The 22,177-nt window shown below is 52.7% G+C and overlaps 2 protein-coding genes across 9 annotated transcripts; both read left to right on the top strand.

The window, feature by feature from the left end:
• The first annotated feature begins 447 nt into the window (after positions 1 to 447).
• Positions 448 to 1,843, top strand: POP7 (POP7 homolog, ribonuclease P/MRP subunit). Of its 8 annotated transcripts, none has more exons than XM_037990441.2 (3): positions 450 to 565; positions 869 to 947; positions 1,168 to 1,843. In XM_037990441.2, exon 3 carries the CDS (start codon positions 1,178 to 1,180, stop codon positions 1,598 to 1,600), a length of 423 nt encoding a protein of 140 aa, XP_037846369.1. In that variant the 5' UTR covers positions 450 to 565; positions 869 to 947; positions 1,168 to 1,177; the 3' UTR covers positions 1,601 to 1,843. The 8 variants fall into 8 exon arrangements, with proteins under 8 accessions (XP_008016710.1, XP_037846369.1, XP_072868836.1 ...); XM_073012735.1 differs by having other exon boundaries at positions 456 to 565; positions 845 to 947; XM_073012736.1 differs by having other exon boundaries at positions 522 to 753; positions 845 to 947.
• Positions 1,844 to 10,032: 8,189 nt separating this feature from the next.
• Positions 10,033 to 19,615, top strand: EPO (erythropoietin). Its single transcript, XM_008018517.3, has 5 exons — positions 10,033 to 16,700; positions 17,267 to 17,412; positions 17,671 to 17,757; positions 18,362 to 18,541; positions 18,679 to 19,615. The coding sequence occupies exons 1-5, from the start codon at positions 16,688 to 16,690 to the stop codon at positions 18,829 to 18,831; spliced, it is 579 nt and encodes a 192-aa protein (XP_008016708.1). The 5' UTR covers positions 10,033 to 16,687; the 3' UTR covers positions 18,832 to 19,615.
• Positions 19,616 to 22,177: the final 2,562 nt, after the last annotated feature.

Raw genomic sequence — 22,177 nt, 5'->3', positions numbered from 1 at the left:
CTGTCCTCCAGCGAGGTGGGGACCGGCTACGTCCCTCAGTTCCCCCCTCGGTCCTCGGGCCACAGGGACATTAGACTAGGGGATCAGTTCTTCCAGCCCTGCTCAGGCCTCTTCTGACCAGAGGAGCTGCGACCGACGGGGAGTTCAGGCCTCTTGGCGACCGCGGTCTCCTGAACTCGACCCCCTCCCTGCTCCCATGGGGAAGAACCCCGCCCCTAGAACGGCCTCCCCTCCAGGTGTCTCCCCTACACTACCCCTCCGCCGGCCGGGCACTCTGCCAGCCCTAGGGAGGCAGACCCTGCCCCTTCTAGCGCCTCCCCTGCTTGGACCTGGTCCCCGCCCCCGGCCGCCTGCCAGCCCCGGAGGCGTACACGTGGTAGATCCCGTCAGTCCCGGAAGTCTCGCGTTACTCAAACGCCTCGCGCAGTCGCACTTGCCCTCAGGGAAGGGGCGGGGTGAACGGAAGCCGGGAAGGAGATTCGTGGTTCGCGGGGTGTGGGCGCGCGTGCGCACTCCGCAGCCCGTTCAGGACCGCGGCGCTGGCAGGGCGCCCACGAGCCGGCAGGTTGGTTGCGCCCCCATCCTTCTTTCCCTGGGACCTGGGGTCGCGGTTACTTGGGCTGGCCGGCGAACCCTTCAGTGGCCTGGCGAGGAGCAGGCCTCGCGCGCCTGGAAGGCTCTGTGGAGCGAAGAGAGTGAGCACGGGAGGGGCGGCGGAGAGGCGCGAGGTTGGGGGAGACGCGGAATCTGGAGGTGGGTAGGAGGGGACGAGGGGCCGGAAGGAAACAGGGATGTCGAGTGTGTCCCCTCTCGGGTGCACCTTTTGTTTTTGTATTTGTTTCAGACAGCGGCTTGCTCTGTTTCCCAGGCTAGAGTGCAGTGGCGCGATCCCGGCTCACTGTAGCCTCGAACTCCCGATCTCAAGCGATCCTCCCGCCTCGGCCCGGGTAATTGAAAAAAATTTTCTTAAGACAGGGTCTTGCTGTGTTGCCCAGGCTGGTATCAAACACGCGGGTTCCAGTGATCCTCCCGCCTCGGCCTCCCAAAGTGCTGAGGTTACAGGCGTGAGCCACTGCCGGGCCAGGTGCACCCTTTGTACAGGAAAAGGGGTAGGAAAGGCTTCGAGGTCACTGTGATCCCTCTGATCTTGTCCCTTTCCCATGCCAGGGCACACAGCATGGCAGAAAACCGTGAGCCCCGAGGTACCGTGGAGGCTGAACTGGATCCGGTGGAATACACCCTTAGGAAAAGGCTTCCCAACCGCCTGCCCCGGAGGCCCAATGACATTTATGTCAACATGAAGACTGACTTTAAGGCCCAGCTGGCACGCTGCCAGAAGCTGCTGGACGGAGGGGCCCGGGGTCAGAACGCGTGCTCTGAGATCTACATTCACGGCTTGGGCCTGGCCATCAACCGCGCCATCAACATCGCGCTGCAGCTGCAGGCGGGCAGCTTCGGGTCCTTGCAGGTGGCTGCCAATACCTCCACCGTGGAGCTTGTTGATGAGCTGGAGCCGGAGACTGATACACGGGAGCCACTGACTCGGATCCGCAACAACTCAGCCATCCACATCCGAGTCTTCAGGGTCACACCCAAGTAGTTGAAAAGACACTCCTCCACTTATTCCTTCCATGATGTGGCTGTTCGCATGCCGAGTACTGGACCTCGGACCAGAGCCATGTAAGAAAAGGCCTGTTCCCTGGAAGCCCAAAGTACTCTGCATTGAGGGGGGTGGTAATTGTCTCTTGGTGAGCCCAGTTAGTGGGTCTTCCTGAGTGTGTGTGTGTGTGTGTGTGTGATCTGTAACTATTGCCATATAAATAAAAAATCCTGTTGTACTAGAGTCCTGCCACCTCCACTGCCACTGACTCTTTCCTGTGTAAATTGTGTGTGTGCCTGAATAGGGGTGGTAGGAAACGCTACAAGTATCTAGCTGAAAGGGGAACCCAAGTGTTTCTTGCCTCCATAGAGAACATAGATTATGCTATGCAGTGTAACAAAACAGTACAGTGCAGAAGCCCAGTCATCCCAATGTTTGTTTTAACGATTTTCATCTTTTAGTTGGGGGCAGTGGCTCCAGCTTGTAGTCTGAGCTACTGGCGGAGGCTGAGGCGGAAAGATCGCTTGAGCCTGGGAGTTTGAAAGTACAGTGAGTTATGATCGTGCCATCTGCACTCCAATCTAGATGACATACTGATACCCTGTCTATGCAAAAAACACACTTTTTTTTTTTTTTTTCTGAGATGAAATCTTGCTCTGTCACCCAGGCTGGAGTACAGTGGTGCCATCTTGGCTCACTGCAAGGTCGGCCTCCTGGGTTCAAGTGATTCTCCTGCTTCATCCTCTGCAGTAGCTGGGATTACAGGTGAGCGCCACCACGCCCCGCTAATTATTTTTGTATTTTTAGGGGAAACACCATGTTGGCCAGGCTGTTCTCGAACTCCTGACCTCAAGTGATCTGCCCGCCTCGGCCTCCCAGATGCAAAAAATTTTTTGAAAACTAGATGGGTGTAGTGGCTTGCACCTATAATCCCAGCTACCTCATTGGCTGAGGCAGGCAGGAGGATCGCTTGAGCCCAGGAGTTTGAGGCTGCAGTGAGCTGTGATCACCACACTACACTCCAGCCTGGGTGACAGACCAAGACCGTATCTCAAAAAAACAAAAAACAAAAAACAAAAAACGAAACGAAGCAAACTAAGACTTCAGGACCTTCTTAGTGTCAGGCTCCATGGTAGGGACTGACAATTGGCTTCATTTAATTCCTGGACCTGCAGGGCCTGCCGAGATGGCACCCGGGCTTTCAAGTCCAGAGCCCTTCAGACCCGGTTTTTTTGTTTTTTTTTGAGACAGTTTCACTCTGTCATCCAGGCTGGAGTGCAGTGGTGCGATCTCAGCTCACTGCAACCTCTGCCTCCTGGGTTCAAAGGATTCTTCTGCCTCAGCCTCCTGAGTAGCTGGGACTATAGGCGTGCACCGCCATGCCCTGCAATTTTTTGTATTTTTAGGAGAGAAGAGGTTTCACCATGTCAGCCAGGCTGGTCTCAAACTTCTGACCTTGAGCATTCTGCCCGCCTTGGCCACCCAAAGTGCTGGGATTACAGGCATGAGCCATTGTGCCCAGCCTTCAGACCCTTGTCACTGGGCTGCTCCAGTGGCAAAGGGACCCCCCCCCACATAATTACTGGGCACACAGGTAATACTTTCTGTTTGGATATTTGTGGGATGGCCTGATTTTTCACATTTATCAAACTAGAGTCAACTAAAGCAATTTTTTTTTTTTTTTTGAGACGGAGTCTTGCTCTGTAGCCCGGGCTGGACTGCAGTGGCCGGATCTCAGCTCACTGCAAGCTCCGCCTCCCGGGTTTACGCCATTCTCCTGCCTCAGCCTCCGGAGTAGCTGGGACTATAGGCGCCCGCCACCTCGCCCGGCTAGTTTTTTGTATTTTTAGTAGAGACGGGGTTTCACCGTGTTAGCCAGGATGGTCTCGATCTCCTGACCTCGTGATCCGCCCGTCTCGGCCTCCCAAAGTGCTGGGATTACAGGCTTGAGCCACCGCGCCCGGCCCTAAAGCAATGTTTATCAAAGCGGGTTGTGACCCATTTGTGGGTCACAGCTTCTTAAAAAAAAAGGCCAGGGGCGGTGGCTCACGCCTGTAATCCCCGCACTTTGGGAGACTGAGGCAGGCAGATCACAAGGTCCGGAGATCAAGACCATCCTGGCTAACACAGTGAAATCCTGTCTCTACTAAAAAATACAAAAAATTAACCAGGCGTGGTGGCACATGCCTGCAGCCCCAGCTACTCTGGAGGCTGAGGCAGGAGAATCACTTGAACCAGGGAGGTGGAGGTTGCAGTGAGCTGAGATCGTGCCACTGCACTCCAGCCTGGGTGACAGAGCGAGACTCGTCTCAAAAAAAAAAAAAAAAAACGAAAAAAACAAGGCCAGGTGTGGTGGCTCACGCCTATACTCCCAACACTTTGGGAGGCCGAGGCAGGTCAGTCTCTTGAGCCCAGGAGTTTGAGACCAGCCTAGGCAACATGGTGAAATCCCATCTCTACAAAAAATATAAAAAGTTATCCGGACATGTTGGCACAAACCTGTTGTCTCAGCTACTTGGGAGGCTGAGGTGGGAGGATTACCTGAGCCCAGGAAGGCGAGGTTGCAGTGAGCTGAGATCATGCCAGTGTACTCCAGCCTGGGCGACACAGCAAGACCTTGTCTAAAAAAAGGAAGGAAAAAGAAAAAACCCAAGTTAAAAAAAAAAAAAAAGTGCAACTTAAATGGTGGGGTTTTATTGCAGATTTTTTTGTTTTTTTGAGGCGGTGTCTCTATCACCTAGGCTGGAGTTCAGTAGCACAATCTTGGCTCACCGCAACCTCTGCCTCCCAGGTTCAAGCGATTCTCCTGCCAGTAGCTGAAATTATAGGCACGCGCCACCACGCCCAGCTAATTTGTGTATTTTTAGTAGAGACGGAGTTTCGTCATGTTGGCCAGGCTGGTCTCAAACTCCTGACCTCAGGTGATCCACCCGCCTCGGCCTCCCAAAATGCTGGGATTACAGGTGTGAGCCACTAGGCCTGACCAGCAGATTTTTCAGTTAGGCATGTGTATTATATATATGTGTAGTATAATAGGATGTACATTGTGTTTTTTACCGTTTCAGGTCATAAGCGTTTAAGAGCCTCTGATTTACAGGTTAGGAACAGAATTTCATTCTAATTCAAGTGAAGGTAGTTTGATTTGGAGGTCTGAAGATCAGGCTTCTAATTCATCAAAATCCCTTCCTCTGGCATCCGCATATGAAATGGTCCCTACATTTAAGGAGCTCGCCATCTAATTGGGAAGGTGGATACATAATTTTTTGTGAATGAGAAAGATGTGTAAGACATAAAAGTAACAATGATAAGGAAATGTGGAGATGGAAAGGGCTAATAACTTCCTGCTGGGACCCAAAATGGTTTCACTCACTTTTGATCTGGGTGTTGAAGGATGAATAGGAGTTTGCCAGGCAGAAAAGAGGGGAGACGGCATATTTGGCAGAGAGATCATAGTGGGGTGGGGAGATGGGTGGATTTGGCTGGGAATGGTGACTCATGCCTTTAATCCCAGCACTTTGGAAGGCCAAGGAGAGAAAATCGCTAGAGCTCAGGAGTTTGAGACCAGCCTGGGCAATAGAATAAGACTTCGTCTCTATCAAAAATTTAAAAATTAACTTGGCTTGGTGGCATGCACCTGTGGTCCAGCTACTCAGGAGGCTGAGGTGGGAAGATTGCTTGAGCCCAGGAGGTTGACGCTGCAGTTAGCTGTGACAGGGCTTGCGAAACAGCAAGAACCTGTCTCAAAAAACAGTGGGCAGGGAGGGGATTAATGAATAGGCAGCTACGTTCTGGGACTGGAGGGACTCGAGGTGGCTAGAAAGCAGGAGGTACTGGGAGACAAGGCTGCAGACTTTCCTTTTTTTTTTTTTTTTTTTGAGACAGAATCTCTATCACCAGGCTGGAGTGCAGTGGCGTGATCTCGGCTCACTGCAACCTCCGACTCTCTGGTTCAAGCGATTCTCTTGCCTCAGCCTCCTGAGTAGCTGGGATTACAGGTGGGCACCACCACACCCAGCTAATTTTTGTGTTTTAGTAGAGACAGGGTTTCACCATGTTGGCCAGGATGGTCTCTATCTCCTTACCTCGTGATCCACCCGCCTACGGCCTCCCAAAGTGCTAGGATTACAGGCGTGAGCCACTGCACCCAGCTGGCTGCGGACATTTCTATCGGGCCACATCCCTTCCATCAGCCTGACCGCAAGGCTTCCTTGCCCGGGAGCCCCCCGGTAGCTGAGTGGGGAGCCGGCAGGAAGCTGGATGGAGCTGTGTCTCCCTGCACGTATGTGCTCCGGGCCTAAGCCCAGCAGAGGTGGTGGCAGGCAGCCTTTCCCATCTGGTTTGTTTTGGCAGTTCCCTCCTGCAGCCTATTTGTTTGTTGTTTCTACTCCATGTTGTCTCACTGCTTGCCAGCGGGGCTTCCCTCAGTGGCAGTTCTGCAGAAACAGACCTCCACATTGCCACTGAAGGAAGAGCGGGGCCTGGGGCTCACTCTTTTGTGTGTGTGGGGGCCTGAGCCAGATTCCTGTATCTACTGGAGTCCATGCAGGGCAGGTGGGGTAGGGAACTCTGCCTGCAGGCCCGTCTATAGGGAGGCTGGCTCCAGCCTCCATTCTCCTCCTTCTACTGTCTCTCCTAGGTGACTTCCATCAAAGCTTGGGAGGCCAGGAACAGTGAGTCACGTCTGTAATCCCAGCACTTTGGGAGGCCAAGGCAGGCGGATCACCTGAGGTTAGGAGTTCAAGACCAGCCTGGCCAACATGGTAAAACCCCATCTCTACTAGAAATACAAAATTAGCTGGGTGTGGTTGCAGACACCTGTAATCCGAGCTACTCAGGAGGCTAAGGCAGGAGAATTGCTTGAACCTGGGAGGCGGAGGTTGCAGTGAGCCAAGATCGTGCCATTGCACTCCAGCCTGGGCGACAGAACAAGACTCAGTCTCAAAAAAAAAAAAAGCTTGAAAAACAGGGGAGAGGGGTAAGGAGATGGAGGCAGAAGGTGTGTGCAAATGCAGTGCCCTGCCCTCCTTTTTACATTTTATTTTTTAAATTTATTTATGTTAGAGACAGGGTCTCACTCTGTAGCCTAGGCTGGAGTACAATGGTACGATCATAGCTCACTGCAACCTCGAACTTCTAGGTGTTTGTTTATCTGTTTGTTTTGAGATGGAGTTGCGCTCTTGTTGCCCAGGCTGGAGTGCGATAGCATGATCTCCGCTCACTGCAACCTCCGCCTCCCGGGTTCAAGTGATTCTCCTGCCTCAGCCTCCTGAGTGGCTGGGATTACAGGCATGTGCCACTAAGCCCGGCTACTTTTTGCATTTTTAGTAGAGACGGGGTTTCACCATGTTTGTCAGGCTGGTCTCGAACTCCTGACCTCAGGTGATCCGCCAGCCTCAGCCTCCCAAAGTTCTGAGATTACAGGCGTGAGCCACCGCACCCGGCCAAGAGCTAGTATTTAGTATGAAGCCATTTTGCTAAGAAATAGTTTTACGCTTCTTAATAGGAATGGGGAGAAGTGAAGGAAGGCAATTTTGTGTGTGTTTAATTCTCAAGTCTGAGTTATTAGTTTCTGCCAGACTCAGTTGTCACTCGCGTAGCAGGGAAGGGGACAGGGCCTTGAAATATTAAGTGGTTTAGTCAGGCTGATGATCCTGCTAGAGAGGCCCAGCACTTTGTCCCAGGTGAGTTTCTGGTGCTTGGTCAGGAGTTGGGGGCAAAAATGGTGTTTCACAAACCCTCGAACCACGAGAGAGGTTGGACAAGAATGTGTCAATTGTAGTTCCTTAGGAAACAGAGGTCCAACTGCACAGAGATTTGGAATGAGGTAAAGGTCATCCTACCAGAAGGAAGCCTGTGAAAATGGCCACTTAAGTTCCCATCTTCCTAATGAGATTATGGGCGTTTTTCAGTTTATGTGTTTGAGTTTAGCGCTGTTTTCTAATTTTGGTCACGTATTGTTTTTGTAACGAGCAAAAGTTCATTACAAAAGTTGTTTTTTTTTGTTTTTGTTTTTTTTTTGAGATGAAGTCTGGCTCTGTCGCCCAGGCTGGAGTCCAGTGGCACAATCTCTGCTCACCGCAACCTCCGCCTCCCGGGTTCAAGCGATTCTTCTGCCTCAGCCTCCTGAGTAGCTGGGATTACAGGTGCATGCCACCATGCCCAGCTAATTTTTGTATTTTTAGTAGGGACGGGGTTTCACCATATTGGCCAGACTGGTCTCGAACTCCTGACCTCGTGATCCGCCTGTCTCAGCCTCCCAAAGTGCTGGGATTACAAGCGTGAGCCACCGTGCCCAGCCTACAGAAGTTTTATGAAGCCTATTCCTGACTGATCCTTTGTTCTCTAAGTAAGGTGATCAGGCAGTTATCAAACTGATGAGGGGCCAGGCAAGGTGGCTCATGCCTATAATCTCAGCACTTTGGAAAGCTGAGGTAGGAGGATCATTTGAGGCTAGGAGTTTGAGACCAGCCAGGGCAACACAGTGAGACCCTGGCTCTATAAAAAATAAGCAAGTTATTTTTTATAGAGTTATATTTTATAGAGTTATATTTTTTATATAAAAAATAAAGAAGTTAACCAGGCGTGGCGGTGCATGCCTGGTGTCACAGCTACTTGGGAGACTGAGGAAGGATGATCATTTGAACCTAGGAGGTCGAGGTTGCAGTAAGCTATAATCATGCCACTGCACTCGAACCTGGGGAACTGAGGAAGATCCATCTCTAAATAAGTAAAAATAAAGCTGATGAGATACCTCAAGAAGTTATTTTATTGCCCAATCCAGTAACTAATAAATATCTGATGAATGAATGGGTCAGTGGATACATGGATGGTGCAGAGGAGAATGGCTTGCTGTCTCCTGTATAACAAGCCTGTGCTCCCTTAAGAAAAGGCAACTATCGGCCGGGCGCGGTGGCTCAAGCCTGTAATCTCAGCACTTTGGGAGGCCGAGATGGGCGGATCACGAGGTCAGGAGATCGAGACCATCCTGGCTAACATGGTGAAACCCCATCTCTACTAAAAAATACAAAAAACTAGCCGGGCGAGGTGGCGGGCGTCTATAGTCCCAGCTACTGGGGAGGCTGAGGCAGGAGAATGGCGTAAACCCGGGAGGCGGAGCTTGCAGTGAGCTGAGATCCGGCCACTGCACTCCAGCCTGGGCTACACAGCGAGACTCTGTCTCAAAAAAAAAAAAAAAAAAAAAGAAAAGGCAACCATCTTGTCACTTGAAGTATGCAAACAGAGGGTGGACTTTCGCCCTCACAGGACCTGCTAGATTCCTTCCAACTCAGTCTATTAGTCTTGTTTGCTATTAGACAAATATACTTCCCTGAAAAGGGAAAAATTATTTATTGGTTGATGAACTAAGACATGAGCTGAAGAGCTTACATAGGCCAGGCACAGTGGCTCATGCCTGTAATCCCAGCACTTCGGGAGGCTGAGGTGGGTGGATCACCTGAGGTCAGGAGCTTGAGACCAGCCTGACCAACGTGGTGAAACACCGTCTCTACTAAAAAAATACAAAATTAGCCAGGTGTGGTGGTGCACGCCTGTAATCCTGGCTACTTGGGAGGCTGAGGCAGGAAAGTTGCTTGAACCCAGGAGGTGGAGGTTGCAGTGAGCCAAGATCGTGCCATTGCACTCCAGCCTGGGTGACAGAGCAAAACTCTGTCTCAATAAATAAATAAATAAATAAATTACCAGGCATGGTGGCTCACGTCTGTAATCCCAGCACTTTGGGAGACTGAGGCAGGTGGATCACCTGAGGTGGGGAGATCGAGACTGTCCGGGCTAACACGATGAAACCCTGTCTTTACTAAAAATACAAAAAATTAGCTGGGCATGGTGGCACATGCCTGTAATTCCAGCTACTTGGGAGGCTGAGGCAGGAGAATCACTTGAACCCAGGAGTTAGAGGTTGTGGTAAGCCAAGATCGCACCACTGCACTACAGCCTGGGCAATAAGAGTGAAACTCCATCTAAAAAAAAATTAATTAATTAATTAAATTAAAAATATATATAGACACCCAGAGACACCTCCCTCCACCCCACTATTCTGATGACACTTTTTCAGTAAGTTGTATGGTAGGGGCAGCTATAATATAATACCCAAGGTAAAGTGCCATGAATCTGTCCCTGGCTCCCCAGAGAAACAGGAGATGATGCTGGGGAAGGCTAAGGAATACACTGGACATTTGGTCTCCAGGTCTCCCAAGAAAGGACAATAGGAGAAATGATAAAGTGGGGAGTAGGGCAATAACAGCTAGTGTTTATCGATTACCATGTGCCAGGAGTTCCATAATCCCACCACAGCTGTGGGAGGCAATCACTATCATTTCTTTTTTTTTTTTTGAGACGGAGTCTCACTCTGTCGCCCGGGCTGGAGTGCAGTGGCTGGATCTCAGCTCACTGCAAGCTCCGCCTCCCGGGTTCACCCCATTCTCCTGCCTCAGCCTCCCGAGTAGCTGGGACTACAGGTGCCCGCCACCTCTCCCGGCTAGTTTTTTGTATTTTTTTAGTAGAGACGGGGTTTCACCGGGTTAGCCAGGATGGTGTCGATCTCCTGACCTCGACACCATCTCCTGACCCATCTTGGCCTCCCAAAGTGCTGGGATTACAGGCTTGAGCCACCGCGCCCGGCCAATCACTATGATTTCTACCTCCCCACTCTGCAAAGAAGGCTCAGAGATAAAGTCACCTGCCCAAGTTAGGCGCCTGGCAAGTCAGTGGCAGAATTCAGGCCACCAGGCCGGGTGCAGTGGCTCAGGCCTGTAATCCCAGCACTTTGTGAGGCCGAGGCAGGCGGATCACAAGGTCAGGAGTTCGAGACCAGCCTGACCAATATGGTGAAACCTAGTCTCTACTAAAAATACAAAAATTAGCCTGGCGTGGTGGCGTGTGCCTGTAATCCCAGCTACTCAGGAGGCTGAGGCAGGAGAATCACTTGAACCCGGGAGGCAGAGGTTGCAGTGAGCCGAGATCACTCCACTGCCTGCACTCCAGCCTAGGCAACAGAGGACTCCATCAAAAAAAAAAAAAGAAAGAGAATTCAGATCACCAATCCAAGCACTCCTGGTCACCAGACAACCAACCCCTTGAAGCCACCAGGCCACAGATCTGTTTGCTGAGAACAGAAACCTGGATGTCTGGTTCTATCAAAGATTTCCTGACGAAGCAAGTAGCCCTTGCCTCATGGTCTCCAAACTGACTTGGCAAAGGATTTCCCTTTGGTTCTCCAGCAGGAATCCCTTCTTCAGCATTCTTTTTTTAATTTTTTTTTTTTTTTTTTAAGAAAGACAGGGTGTTCTTTCGCCCAGGCTGGAGTGCAGTGGTGCGATCATAGCTAACTGTAGCCTCCAACTCCTGGGCTCAAGCAATCCTCCAGCCTCAGACTCCCGAGTAGCTGGGACTATAGCCATGTGCCAGCATGCCTGATGAATTTTCTGTAGAGACAGGGTCTTCCTATGTTTCCCAGGCTGGTCTCAAACTCCTGGGCTCAAGGGATCCTCCCTCCTTGGCCTCCCAAAGTGCTGGGATTCCAGGCGTGAGCTACCACGCCTGGCCCTCCAACATTCTTGCTTCCTTCATAGTTCCCCAAAGGCCACCCAACAAGGTCCCCAGCCACCACCCCTCCTAGCACAGAAGGTCTTCTGGGCCTCTGGCTGAACTCGAGCTGAGCTGAGAAGCCACTGCTTGGAAATAAGGAGGGAAAGAGAAGCCAGGAGGCCCCCCCCTCCCAAGTCTGACTCCAGGCAGCTGGGACTCCGTGCTGCCTGGGGGTCTGGGACAGCTCAGGGGGGCTGTAAATTTGCTTCTGCTCGGATTTCCGATCCGAATCCGCTGCCAGGAGGAATCCGTGGAGCACGGCCTGCTTCCACGCCCGCCATCCTCCTGTCACAACTGGCCCTTTTCAAACCCTGCCTTAGTGGCTGCCTAGTCAGGAAGTGCATGGAAGCTTCTCACGCCCCAGGATCCCAGGGAGCTGGGTTGACCGGGGGATGGCTCAGTGCCCCCTCTAGGCTGGGCCCTTCTCTGAGCATGTACTGGAGGGACCACATAATGCAATCCACACATGGGTGGTGACCACAGAAAAGGGACATGCTGGATGCTTGGTAGACACAAAATTGCATCAGAACTTCCACACGCAGCCCTTCGCTCTCTTCAATGGCCAGGGCACCTGCACTACATGACTCCAGATGCTACCATTCCCATCAGAGTCTCTATGGACACCCCTGGGAGTTGTGCAGTGCTCAACTTTGATGGCTGTCCATGGCAGCCCTGCCAGTGAGATGCCTAAGACATGTACATAAAAGACGGCAGTGCCAGGGAAGGAGACGATTTCCTGCTGGGAGTTCAGGAAAGGCTTCATGGAGGAGGTGATGCACAGATTTGGGCTTTAAAGAAAAGGGGGAGATGATGTGGGAGAGTAATCCAGGAGGAGCCAAGGGCACGAAGGCACAAACCATCTCCTGTGGTGGAGGGAGTGGGAGTGAGCAAAGCGGGAGAACAGGCTGGAATGTGAAGTGAATGGTGGACCTTCGAGGGTCTCAGTTCTGAGGCAATAGGAAGCCGTGGCAGGTTCCTTTTCAGGGAATTGGCACAAATGAGGCTGACGCTCTGCAGTGGTCCTGGGCCTGGGGGTCAGCATCATGTTAGAAGAGCAGGCAGATGGCAAGGGTGGGGGGCACTGGGCAGAGGGATGGTGGGCATTGGACGGGGAGCCCCACGGAGCTTCTTGTTTTCTTCCTGTTCCTCAAGGACAGATGAATGGACCCTGCATTGCACAGTATCCAAGAGGCTCTGGGCTCCAAACCAGCCTCTCCCCTCTTAGCAGAATTACTATGGCTTCAAGCCGGGTGCGGTGGCACAAGCCTGCAATCCCGGCACTTTGGGAGGCCGAGGTGGGCAGATCACTTGAGGTTAGGAGTTCGAGACCAGCCTGGCCAACATGGCGAAACCCCGTCTCTACTGAAAATACAAAAATTACCGGGCGTGGTGGCACATGCCTGTGATCCCAGCTACTCCGGAGGCTGAGGCAGGAGAATCACTTGAACCCGGGAGGTGGAGGTTGCAGTGAGCTGAGATCGTGGCACCACTGCACTCCAACCTGGGCAATAAAGTGAGACTCCATCTCAAAAAGAGAATTACTATGGCTTCGGATTGAGTATGGGATGGACCAAGATCCTGTCCTCCCTCCCAAGCTGCAAATCACAGCTCTCTCTCCAAAAGCCCCAGGGGACAAGTCAGTCACCACTCCTATCCAGCAGGCTCCAGCATTTAGAGGCTGGTGCCCCTGGCCCATCTCCTGCTCCTCCTCTACTGCAGACAAGGATGTAGGGACCCCTGAGAAGCTGTGTGAGGGGACGGGCAGGTCCCACAGCCCAAAAGGCTCCTCCTTCTCTAGCTGCATCCACCCCACCCATCTGTCTCCGGCCCCCTCTCTATGGTTAGGTCAGGGCATTGACGCAGGAGTCAGGGTCCTGGGAGAGCAGAGGCTGGGGAAGGGGAGCAGCCAAGATAGAACGCACGTGCAGCCATGTGTGGACGTGAGTGTGCATGTGCACGTCCCAGGACTCTGGAATGGAGCAGAACCAGTTGCCAAGTGGGGCTGGGGGAGCCTGGACAGCAGGTTTGGGAAGGTTCAAGGTGAGCAGAGGATGCAGGGGAGCAGGGTCTGAGGGAATCAGGCCAGCCAGAAGCATACCAGCCTCTGTGTCCTGACCCCCACCCATCCATCTTGCCAAACCACTCATTTTTTTTTTAAGACAGGGTCTCTTTCTGTTGCTCAGTCTAGAGTGCAGTGGCGTGATCATAGCTCACTGCAGCCTCGACCTCCTGGGCTCAAGAGATCCTCTGACTTCAGCCTCCTGAGTAGCTGAGACTACAGATGTGCACCACTATGCCCAGCTAATTAAAAAAAAAAAATTATAGACACGGGATTTCACTACGTTGCCCAGGCTGGTCTCAAACTCCTGACCTCAAGCAATCCTCCTGCCTCAGCCTCCCAAAATGTTGGGATTACAGGTGTGAGCCACCACACTTGGCCCAAACCCCCCTCCCATCAAGCTCTTCACCTCACCACACCCTCATGGTCCCTCACCCCCAACAGGTCTTTTTTCAAGTCACTTTCTCAGCCTGGTGTCTCTGACTACCTTATTTTAGATACCCCTGCCCGTGCCTTTTCTCCTTAGTTCTTCCGGCTGTTTGAAATCCTCTATCTTTTCTTTTCTTCCTTTCTTTTTTTTCTTTTTTTTTCTTTTGAGACAGGGTCTCACTCTGTTGCCCAGGCTGGAGGGCAGTGGCAAAACCACAGCTCGCTGAAGCCTCAACTTCCTGGGCTCAAGTGATCCTCCCACCTCAGCCTCCCAAGTAGATAGGACTATAGGCACACGCCACCAAGCCCAGCTAATTTTTGTATTTTTTTTTTTTGCAAAGATGGGGTTTCGCCATGTTGCCCAGGCTGGTCAAGTGATCCTCCTGTCTTGGGCTCCCAAAGTGCTGGGATTACAGGTATGAGTCACTTCCCCCAGGCGAAATCTTCTATCTTGTACTCATTTTTGTATTCATCATCGGCAACCCTACTAGAATGTCAGCTCCACCAGGGCAGGCATTCCTGGTTGTATCATTCACTGCTCTATCCCCAGGTCCTTGGCCACGGGTAGGTGGGAAATACATAAACATCTTTTGAATGAATGAGTGAATGTTTCCCACTCTTTCCAAACAAAATCCAAATTCTTCAGAGAGGCATTCAAGGTCATAGACAGCCTGACTCCTCCCTAAGCAGCATGCTGACCTCATCTTCCACCTCTCTCTCCTCCGCCCTCCCTTCTGCACACCTGACTCTCCATTCGCTTTGCTGAATCGACAATCCCCCACCCACCTCATACCTCTTCCCATAGATGCCCTAACCCCCTTCGAGGCTGAGGTCATTGTCATCTCCTCCCTCAAATCTTCCTTGATTTCTCCCAGCTAGCGGTGAGTTCTCCCTCTTCCAAACTCTTACAGCTCAGATCTGCACATTCCAGTCTTTTTTTGTTTTTGAGACAGGGTCTCACTCTGTCGCCCAGGCTGCAGGGCAGTGGTGTGATCATGGCTCATTGCAGCCTCGATCTCCTGGGCTCAGGTGATCCTCCTGCCTTAGCCTCCTGCATATTTGGGACTACAGGCGTGAGCCACCACACCTGGCTAACTTTCTTTTTTCTTTTTTTAGAGACGCGGTCTTGCTATGTTGTCCAGGCTGGTCTCGAACTCCTGGGCTCAAAGGATTTTCCTGCCTTGGTCTCCCAATGTGCTGGGATTACAGGTGTGAGCTGCGTCGCCTGGCACTTTCCTGTCTTTTTTTTTTTTTTTTGAGACAGAGTCTTGTTCTGTCGCCCAGGTTGGAGTGCAGTGGCACAATATCGGCTCACTGCAACCTCCGCCTCCTGGGTTCACACCATTCTCCTGCTTCAGTCTCCCGAGTAGCTAGGACTATAGGCGCTTGCCACTATGCCCGGCTAATTTTTTGTATTCTTTAGTAGAGAGAGGGTTTCACTGTGTTAGCCAGGATGGTCTCGATCTGCTGACCTCGTGATCCACCCGCCTCGGCCTCCCAAAGTACTGGAATTACAGGCATGAGCCACCGCACCTGGCCACTTTCCTGTCTTTTATGAAACCTATGTGGGGTAGGCTGGTAGTTTCACCACACCCATTTGACAGATGAGGACATTGAGGGCTCAAGGACGAGGCCACTTTCTAAGGTGTGAGAGGTCAGTTAGTCTTGGTCTCCTGCTCTGGGAATCTCACCCATCTGGCTCAGGGCTTTCAGAAGCCATAAAACCTTAGCTGTAAATCCCAGCCCCCATCACTCTTGGTGTTAGCTGTATTTCAGCGTTCTTAAGAACTCGGCCATGCAGCCTAGCTAACCTACACCACAGGTCAAATAAACAGATGTCAAGGTGCATGTGTGGCCTGCACAATGGACTGTGTGCTCTGTGCACTAAAAGTTAAGTGTCTGGGGTGGGGGCTGGGTGCGGTGGCTCACGCCTGTAATCCCAGCACTTTGAGAGGCCGAAGAGGGCTGATCACCTGAGATCAGGAGTTCAAGACCAGCATGGGCAACATGGCAAAACCCCATCTCTACTAAAAATACAAAACATAGCCAGGTGTAAAGGTGCGCCTGTACTCCCAGCTACCCCGGAGGCTGAGGCAGGAGAATTGTTTGAATCCAGGAGGTGGAAGTTGTAGTGAGTGGAGATGGCACCACTGCACTGCCTGGGCAACAGAGAGAGGCTACGCCTCAAGAAAAAACAAAAAACAAACAAAAAAAAACTTAAGTGTCTGGGTTTGCAGAGTCCTAGACAGTGAGGAGTGGGGTAGGGAGGAAGAACCCCAAATTTCTTGCCCTATTTGCCCCCATCAAATTCCTCAACATGGTTAACATTGTTTCTAGAACATGTCCTGGGATTGTGGGAAGGGAGACCACCCATTTGCCCGTCCCTGAAGCTTCTGGGCTTCCAGACCCAGGTACTTCGCGGGAACCCAGCAACCCAGGCATCTCTGAGTCTCCGCCCAAGACCGGGTTGCCCCCCAGGGGAGGTGTCCAAGAGCCCAGCCTTTCCCAGATAGCACGCTGCGCCCGTCCCGAGGGTGCGCACCCGGCTGCACTCCCCTCCCGGGACCCAGGGCCCAGGAGCAGCCCCCATGACCAGCACGCGCGTCTGCAGCAGCCCCGCTCACGCCCCAGCGAGCCTCAACCCAGGCGTCCTGCCCCCTGCTCTGACCCCGGGTGGCCCCTACCCTTGGCGACCCCTCACGCACACAGCCTCTCCCCCACCCCCACCCGCGCACGCACACATGCAGATAACAGCCCCGACCCCCGGCCGGAGCCGCAGAGTCCCTGGGCCACCCCGGTCGCTCGCTGCGTGCGTCCCGGAGTCGGACCGGGGCCACCGCGCCCGCTCTGCTCCGATCCCGCGCCCCCTGGACAGCCGCCCTCTCCTCCAGGCCCGTGGGGCTGGCCCTGCCCCGCTGAGCTTCCCGGGATGAGGACTCCCGGTGTGGTCACCGGGCGCGCCCTAGGTCGCTGAGGGACCCCGGCCAGGCGCGGAGATGGGGGTGCACGGTGAGTACTCGCGGGCTGGGCGCTCCCGCCCACCCGGGTCCCTGTTTGAGCGGGGATTTAGCGCCCGGGCTATTGGCCGGGAGGTGGCCGGGTTCAAGGACCGGCGACTTGTCAAGGACCCCGGAAGGGGGAGGGGGTGGGGCAGCCTCCACGTGCCAGCGGGGACTTGGGGGAGTCCTTGGGGATGGCAAAAACCTGACCTGTGACGGGAACACAATTTGGGGGTGGAGGGGAAGAAGGTTTGGGGGTTCTGCTGTGCCAGTGGAGAGCAAGCTGATAAGCTGATAACCTGGGCGCTGGAGCCACCATATATCTGCCAGAGGGAAAGCCTCTGTCACACCAGGATTGAAGTTTGGCCGGAGAAGTGGATGCTGGTAGCTGGGGGTGGGGTGTGCACAGGGCAGCAGGATTGAATGAAGGCCAGGGAGGCAGCACCTGAGTGCTTGCAGGGTTGGGGACAGTAAGGACGAGCTGGGGCAGAGGCGTGGGGATGAAGGAAGCTGTCCTCCCACAGCCACCCTTCTCCTTCCTCCCCGCCTGACTCTCAGCCTGACTCTGTCTTCTAGAATGTCCTGCCTGGCTGTGGCTTCTCCTGTCCCTGCTGTGGCTCCCTCTGGGCCTCCCAGTCCCGGGCGCCCCACCACGCCTCATCTGTGACAGCCGAGTCCTGGAGAGGTACCTCTTGGAGGCCAAGGAGGCCGAGAATGTCACGGTGAGACCCCTTCCCCAGCACTTTCCACAGAACTCACACTCAGGGCTTCAGGGAACTCCTCCCAGATCCAGGAACCTGGCACTTGGTTTGGGGTGGAGGTGGGAAGCTAGGTACTGCCCCCCTACATAAGAACAAGTCTGGTGGCCCCAAACCATACCTGGAAACTAGGCAAAGAGCAAAGCCAGTGGGTCCTGTGGCCTGTGGGCCAGGGTTAGAGCCCTCAGGGACCCTTAAGTCCCCGGTCTGTGTGCATTTCAGACGGGCTGTTCCGAAAGCTGCAGCTTGAATGAGAATATCACCGTCCCAGACACCAAAGTTAACTTCTATGCCTGGAAGAGGATGGAGGTGAGTTCCTTTTTTTTTTTTTTTTTTTTTTTTCGTTTCCTTTCTTTTGGAGAATCTCATTTTGCGAGCCTGATAAGATGGAAGGGAGAATGATCGAGGGAAAGGTAAAATGGAGCAGCAGAGATGAGGCTGCGTGGGCGCAGAGTCTCACATCTGTAATCCCAGGGTTTTGAGAGGCCGAGATGGGAGAATTGCTTGAGCCCTGGAGTTTCAGACCGACCTGGGCAGCATAGTGAGATCCCCCATGTCTACAAACATTTAAAAAAATTGGTCAGGAGAGGTGGTGCATGGTGGTAATCCCAGATACTCGGGAGGCTGAAGCGGGAGGATCACTTGAGCCCAGGAATTTGAGGCTGCAGGGAGCTGTGATCACACCACTTCACTACAGCCTCAGTGACGGAGTGAGGCCCTGTCTCAAAAAAGAAAAGAAAAAAGAAAAGTAATGAGGGCTGTATGGAATACGTTCATTCATTCATTCATTCATTCATTTATTTAAGTCTTATTGCATACTTTCTGTTTGCTCAGCTTGGCGCTTGGGGCTGCTGAGGGGCAGGAGGGAGAAGGGGGCGTGGGTCAGCTGACTCCCAGAGTCCACTCCCTGTAGGTCGGGCAGCAGGCTGTAGAAGTCTGGCAGGGCCTGGCCCTGCTCTCGGAAGCTGTCCTGCGGGGCCAGGCCGTGTTGGCCAACTCTTCCCAGCCTTTCGAGCCCCTGCAGCTGCACGTGGATAAAGCCATCAGTGGCCTTCGCAGCATCACCACTCTGCTTCGGGCGCTGGGAGCCCAGGTGAGTAGGAGCAGACACTTCTGCTTGCCCTTTCTGTAAGAAGGGGAGAAGGGTCTTGCTAAGGAGTACAGGAACTGTCCGTATTCCTTCCCGTTCTGTGGTACTGCAGTGACCTCCTGTTTTCTCCTTGGCCGCAGGAAGCCATCTCCCTTCCAGATGCGGCCTCGGCTGCTCCACTCCGAACAATCACTGCTGACACTTTCTGCAAACTCTTCCGAGTCTACTCCAATTTCCTCCGGGGAAAGCTGAAGCTGTACACGGGGGAGGCCTGCAGGAGAGGGGACAGATGACCAGATGCGTCCAGCTGGGCACATCCACCACCTCCCTCACCAACATTGCCTGTGCCACACCCTCCCTCACCACTCCTGAACCCCATCAAGGGGCTCTCAGCTAAGCGCCAGCCTGTCCCATGGACACTCCAGTGCCAGCAATGACATCTCAGGGGCCAGAGGAACTGTCCAGAGCACAACTCTGAGATCTAAGGATGTCGCAGGGCCAACTTGAGGGCCCAGAGCAGGAAGCATTCAGAGAGCAGCTTTAAACTCAGGAGCAGAGCCATGCTGGGAAAACGCCTGAGCTCACTTGGCACCCTGCAAAATTTGATGCCAGGACACGCTTTGGAGGCAATTTACCTGTTTTTGCACCTACCATCAGGGACAGGATGACCTGGAGAACTTAGGTGGCAAGCTGTGACTTCTCCAGGTCTCACGGGCACTCCCTTGGTGGCAAGAGCTTCCTTGACACTGAGAGAATGTTTTGCAATCTGCAGCAGGAAAAATTACGGACAGGTTTTGGAGGTTGGAGGGTACTTGACAGGTGTGTGGGGAAGCAGGGCGGTAGGGGTGGAGCTGGGATTCGAGTGGGAACCGTGAAGACAGGATGGGGGCTGGCCTCTGGTTCTCGTGGGGTCCAAGCTTTGTGTATTCTTCAATCTCACTGGCAAGAACTGAAACCACAGATATGACTCTTGGCTTTTCTGTTTTCTGGGAACCTCCAAGTCCCCTGGCTCTGTCCCACTCCTGGCAGCAGTGCAGCAGGTCCAGGTCCGGGAAACGAGGGGTGGAGGGGGCTGGGCCCTACGTGCTGTCTCACACAGCCTGTCTGACCTCTTGACCCTACCGGGCCTGAGGCCACAAGCTCTGCCTACGCTGGTCAATAAGGTGGCTCCATTCAAGGCCTCACTGCAGTGAGGCAGCTGCCAACCCTGCCCAGCGCAAGCCTGCGGTGCACTGAGATTGTGATCAAGGAGAGGGAGCCCAGAGGACGGGTCCCTTTGGGGGTTTTGGAGGCTGGTAACAGCTGCCAACCCTGGTCACTGGCCCTTGTTAATTTCTGCCTCTTTGGTCTCTTCGGCTGATGCCACACTCCCAGCATCAGCCTTCCGCCTCAATGTACACCCCTGCTAAGTCCAGCTGCCCCCTTTACTCACTTGGAGACTGTCACCATGAATGCTGTCCTCTGAAATTCACAAAAGGGGCGGTACATACAGGTGCAGTTGGAGCCACCTCTATAGACAGCATCTGCTCAGGGACAAGGGTCACTCTAGGTGGTTCATTTATATATTTGTGATTTTGTTTGTTTTTAGAGACAGTGTCTTTGTTGCCCAGGCTGGAGTACAGTGGTGCAATCATGGGTCACTGCAGCCTCAAACTCCTGGGCTCAAGCGATCCTCCAGTCCCAGACTCCTGAGTAGATGTGACTAAAGGCATGCATCGCCATGCCCTGCTAATTTTTTAGTTATTTTAATTTTTTTTAGAGATGGAGTCTTGCTATGTTGCCCAGGCTGGTCTCAAACTCTGGGCTCAAGTGATCCTCCCTCCTCAGCCTCCCAAAGTGCTGGGATTACAGGTGTGAGCCATTGCGCCTGGTTTATTCCTTCTACCTAATCTCTACCTGCTCCCTCACTCCCCTGAGGTGGGGGACATGGAACAAATGAACTCTTCGTTCCACTCTTGATTTCTACTTCTCATTTTTCCCTTTACTCTGACCAAAACTTCAGATTCCTTCTCAGAAATAATACTTCAGTGGGAAAGGACCACCTAGGAGGGACCTGTGCAGACAGCAAAAACTGTCATAAAACTGTATGGGAGGCCAGGTATGGTGGCTCATGCCTGTAATCCCAGCATTTTGGGAGGCTGAGGCGGGTGGATCACCTGAGGTCAGGTGTTGGAGACCAGCCTGGCCAACGTGGTGAAACCCCATGTCTACTAAAAATACAAAAAATTAGCCGGGTGTGGTGGTGGCACCTGTAATCCCAGCTACTCTGGAGACTGAGGCAAGAGAATCACTGAACCTGGGAGGCGGAGGTGGCAGTGAGCCGAGGTTGTGCCACAGAACTCCAGCCTGGGCGACAAGAGCGAAACTCCGTCTCAAAAACAAAACAAAACAAAAACAAACAAACAAACAAAAACAATTGTATGGGACCCTGATCCTGGTTGTTATTCCATATATGAGGGCCCGCCTTTTTGCTTGTATCATCATCTGTAGAGAAGTCAGCCTGTGTTCCCCTGCATATATGCAAACGGGAGAGAATGTTTTGCAATCTGCTGCAGGAAAAATTACGGACAGGTTTTGGAGGTTGGAGGGTACTTGACAGGTGTGTGGGGAGCAGGGCGGTAGGGGTGGAGCTGGAATGGGAGGAGTCTCTGAAGGGGAGGACCCAAGAGAATTTTCCCTCTGTTCTAACCTGCTCCTGGGCTACAGTGCCCTCTTCAGGTCTTACTGGGAACTGCTAGAGAATCCTTAGGACTGTGACCTTGTACATTTCTCTCTTTTTCTTTCCTTCCTTTCCTTCCTTCCTTCCTTCCTTCCTTCCTTCCTTCCTTCCTTCCTTCCTTCCTTCCTTCCTTCCTTCCTTCCTTCCTTCCTTCCTTCCTTCCTTCCTTCCTCTTTCTTTCCTCCCTTCCTTCCTTCTTTCCTTTTCTTTCTTTCTTTTTTCTTTTTTTTTTTTTGCAATAGAGTCTCACTCTGTCACCTAGGCTGGAGTGCAGAGGCGCGATCTCGGCTCACTGCAACCTCCGCCTCCCGGGTTCAGGCGATTTTCCTGCCTCAGCCTCCCGAGTAGCTGGGACTACAGGCGCCTGCCAATACACCTGGCTAATTTTTTGTATTTTTAGTAGAGATAGAATTTCACCATGTTGACCAGGCTGGTCTCAAACTCCTGAGCTCAGAGGATCTGCCCACCTAGGCCTCCCAAAGTGCTGGGTTTACAGGCGTGAGCCACCGTGCCCGGCCATGACCTTGTACATTTCAATACACATTTGTATTGTGGTTTCCACAGATGGCATTTGATTCTTGCACCACGAATGCTGTGAGTCAGTAAAGGAGAAATCTCCCTCTTAGGCTGCTGACATTGGAACTAAGAGGCTTGTTCTTAAGCCGAAGGAATCTGGCTAATAAGAGATTGAGCTAGAACCTGAGCACAGGATTTAGGACTCCTAACCCCAAAGGCTGTCCACCTCTTAGCCTGATTTGTAGTCTAAGGCTCAGACATCTCATCAATGAGTAACCTGCTTTTTCTCCCCTCCTCCCCCTCTGCAGGATACAGGGTCACTGATCTTATTCCACAACTCTCTTCAGACTTCTTACTGCTTTCAGTTTCTAAAATACAATAATAAAAAAATAGTAATTTTCAAC

The sequence above is a fragment of the Chlorocebus sabaeus genome, chromosome 28, assembly GCF_047675955.1.
Source record: "Chlorocebus sabaeus isolate Y175 chromosome 28, mChlSab1.0.hap1, whole genome shotgun sequence".
NCBI classification, from domain to species: Eukaryota; Metazoa; Chordata; class Mammalia; order Primates; family Cercopithecidae; genus Chlorocebus; species Chlorocebus sabaeus.
This window is presented reverse-complemented; position numbering and strand designations above follow the sequence as displayed.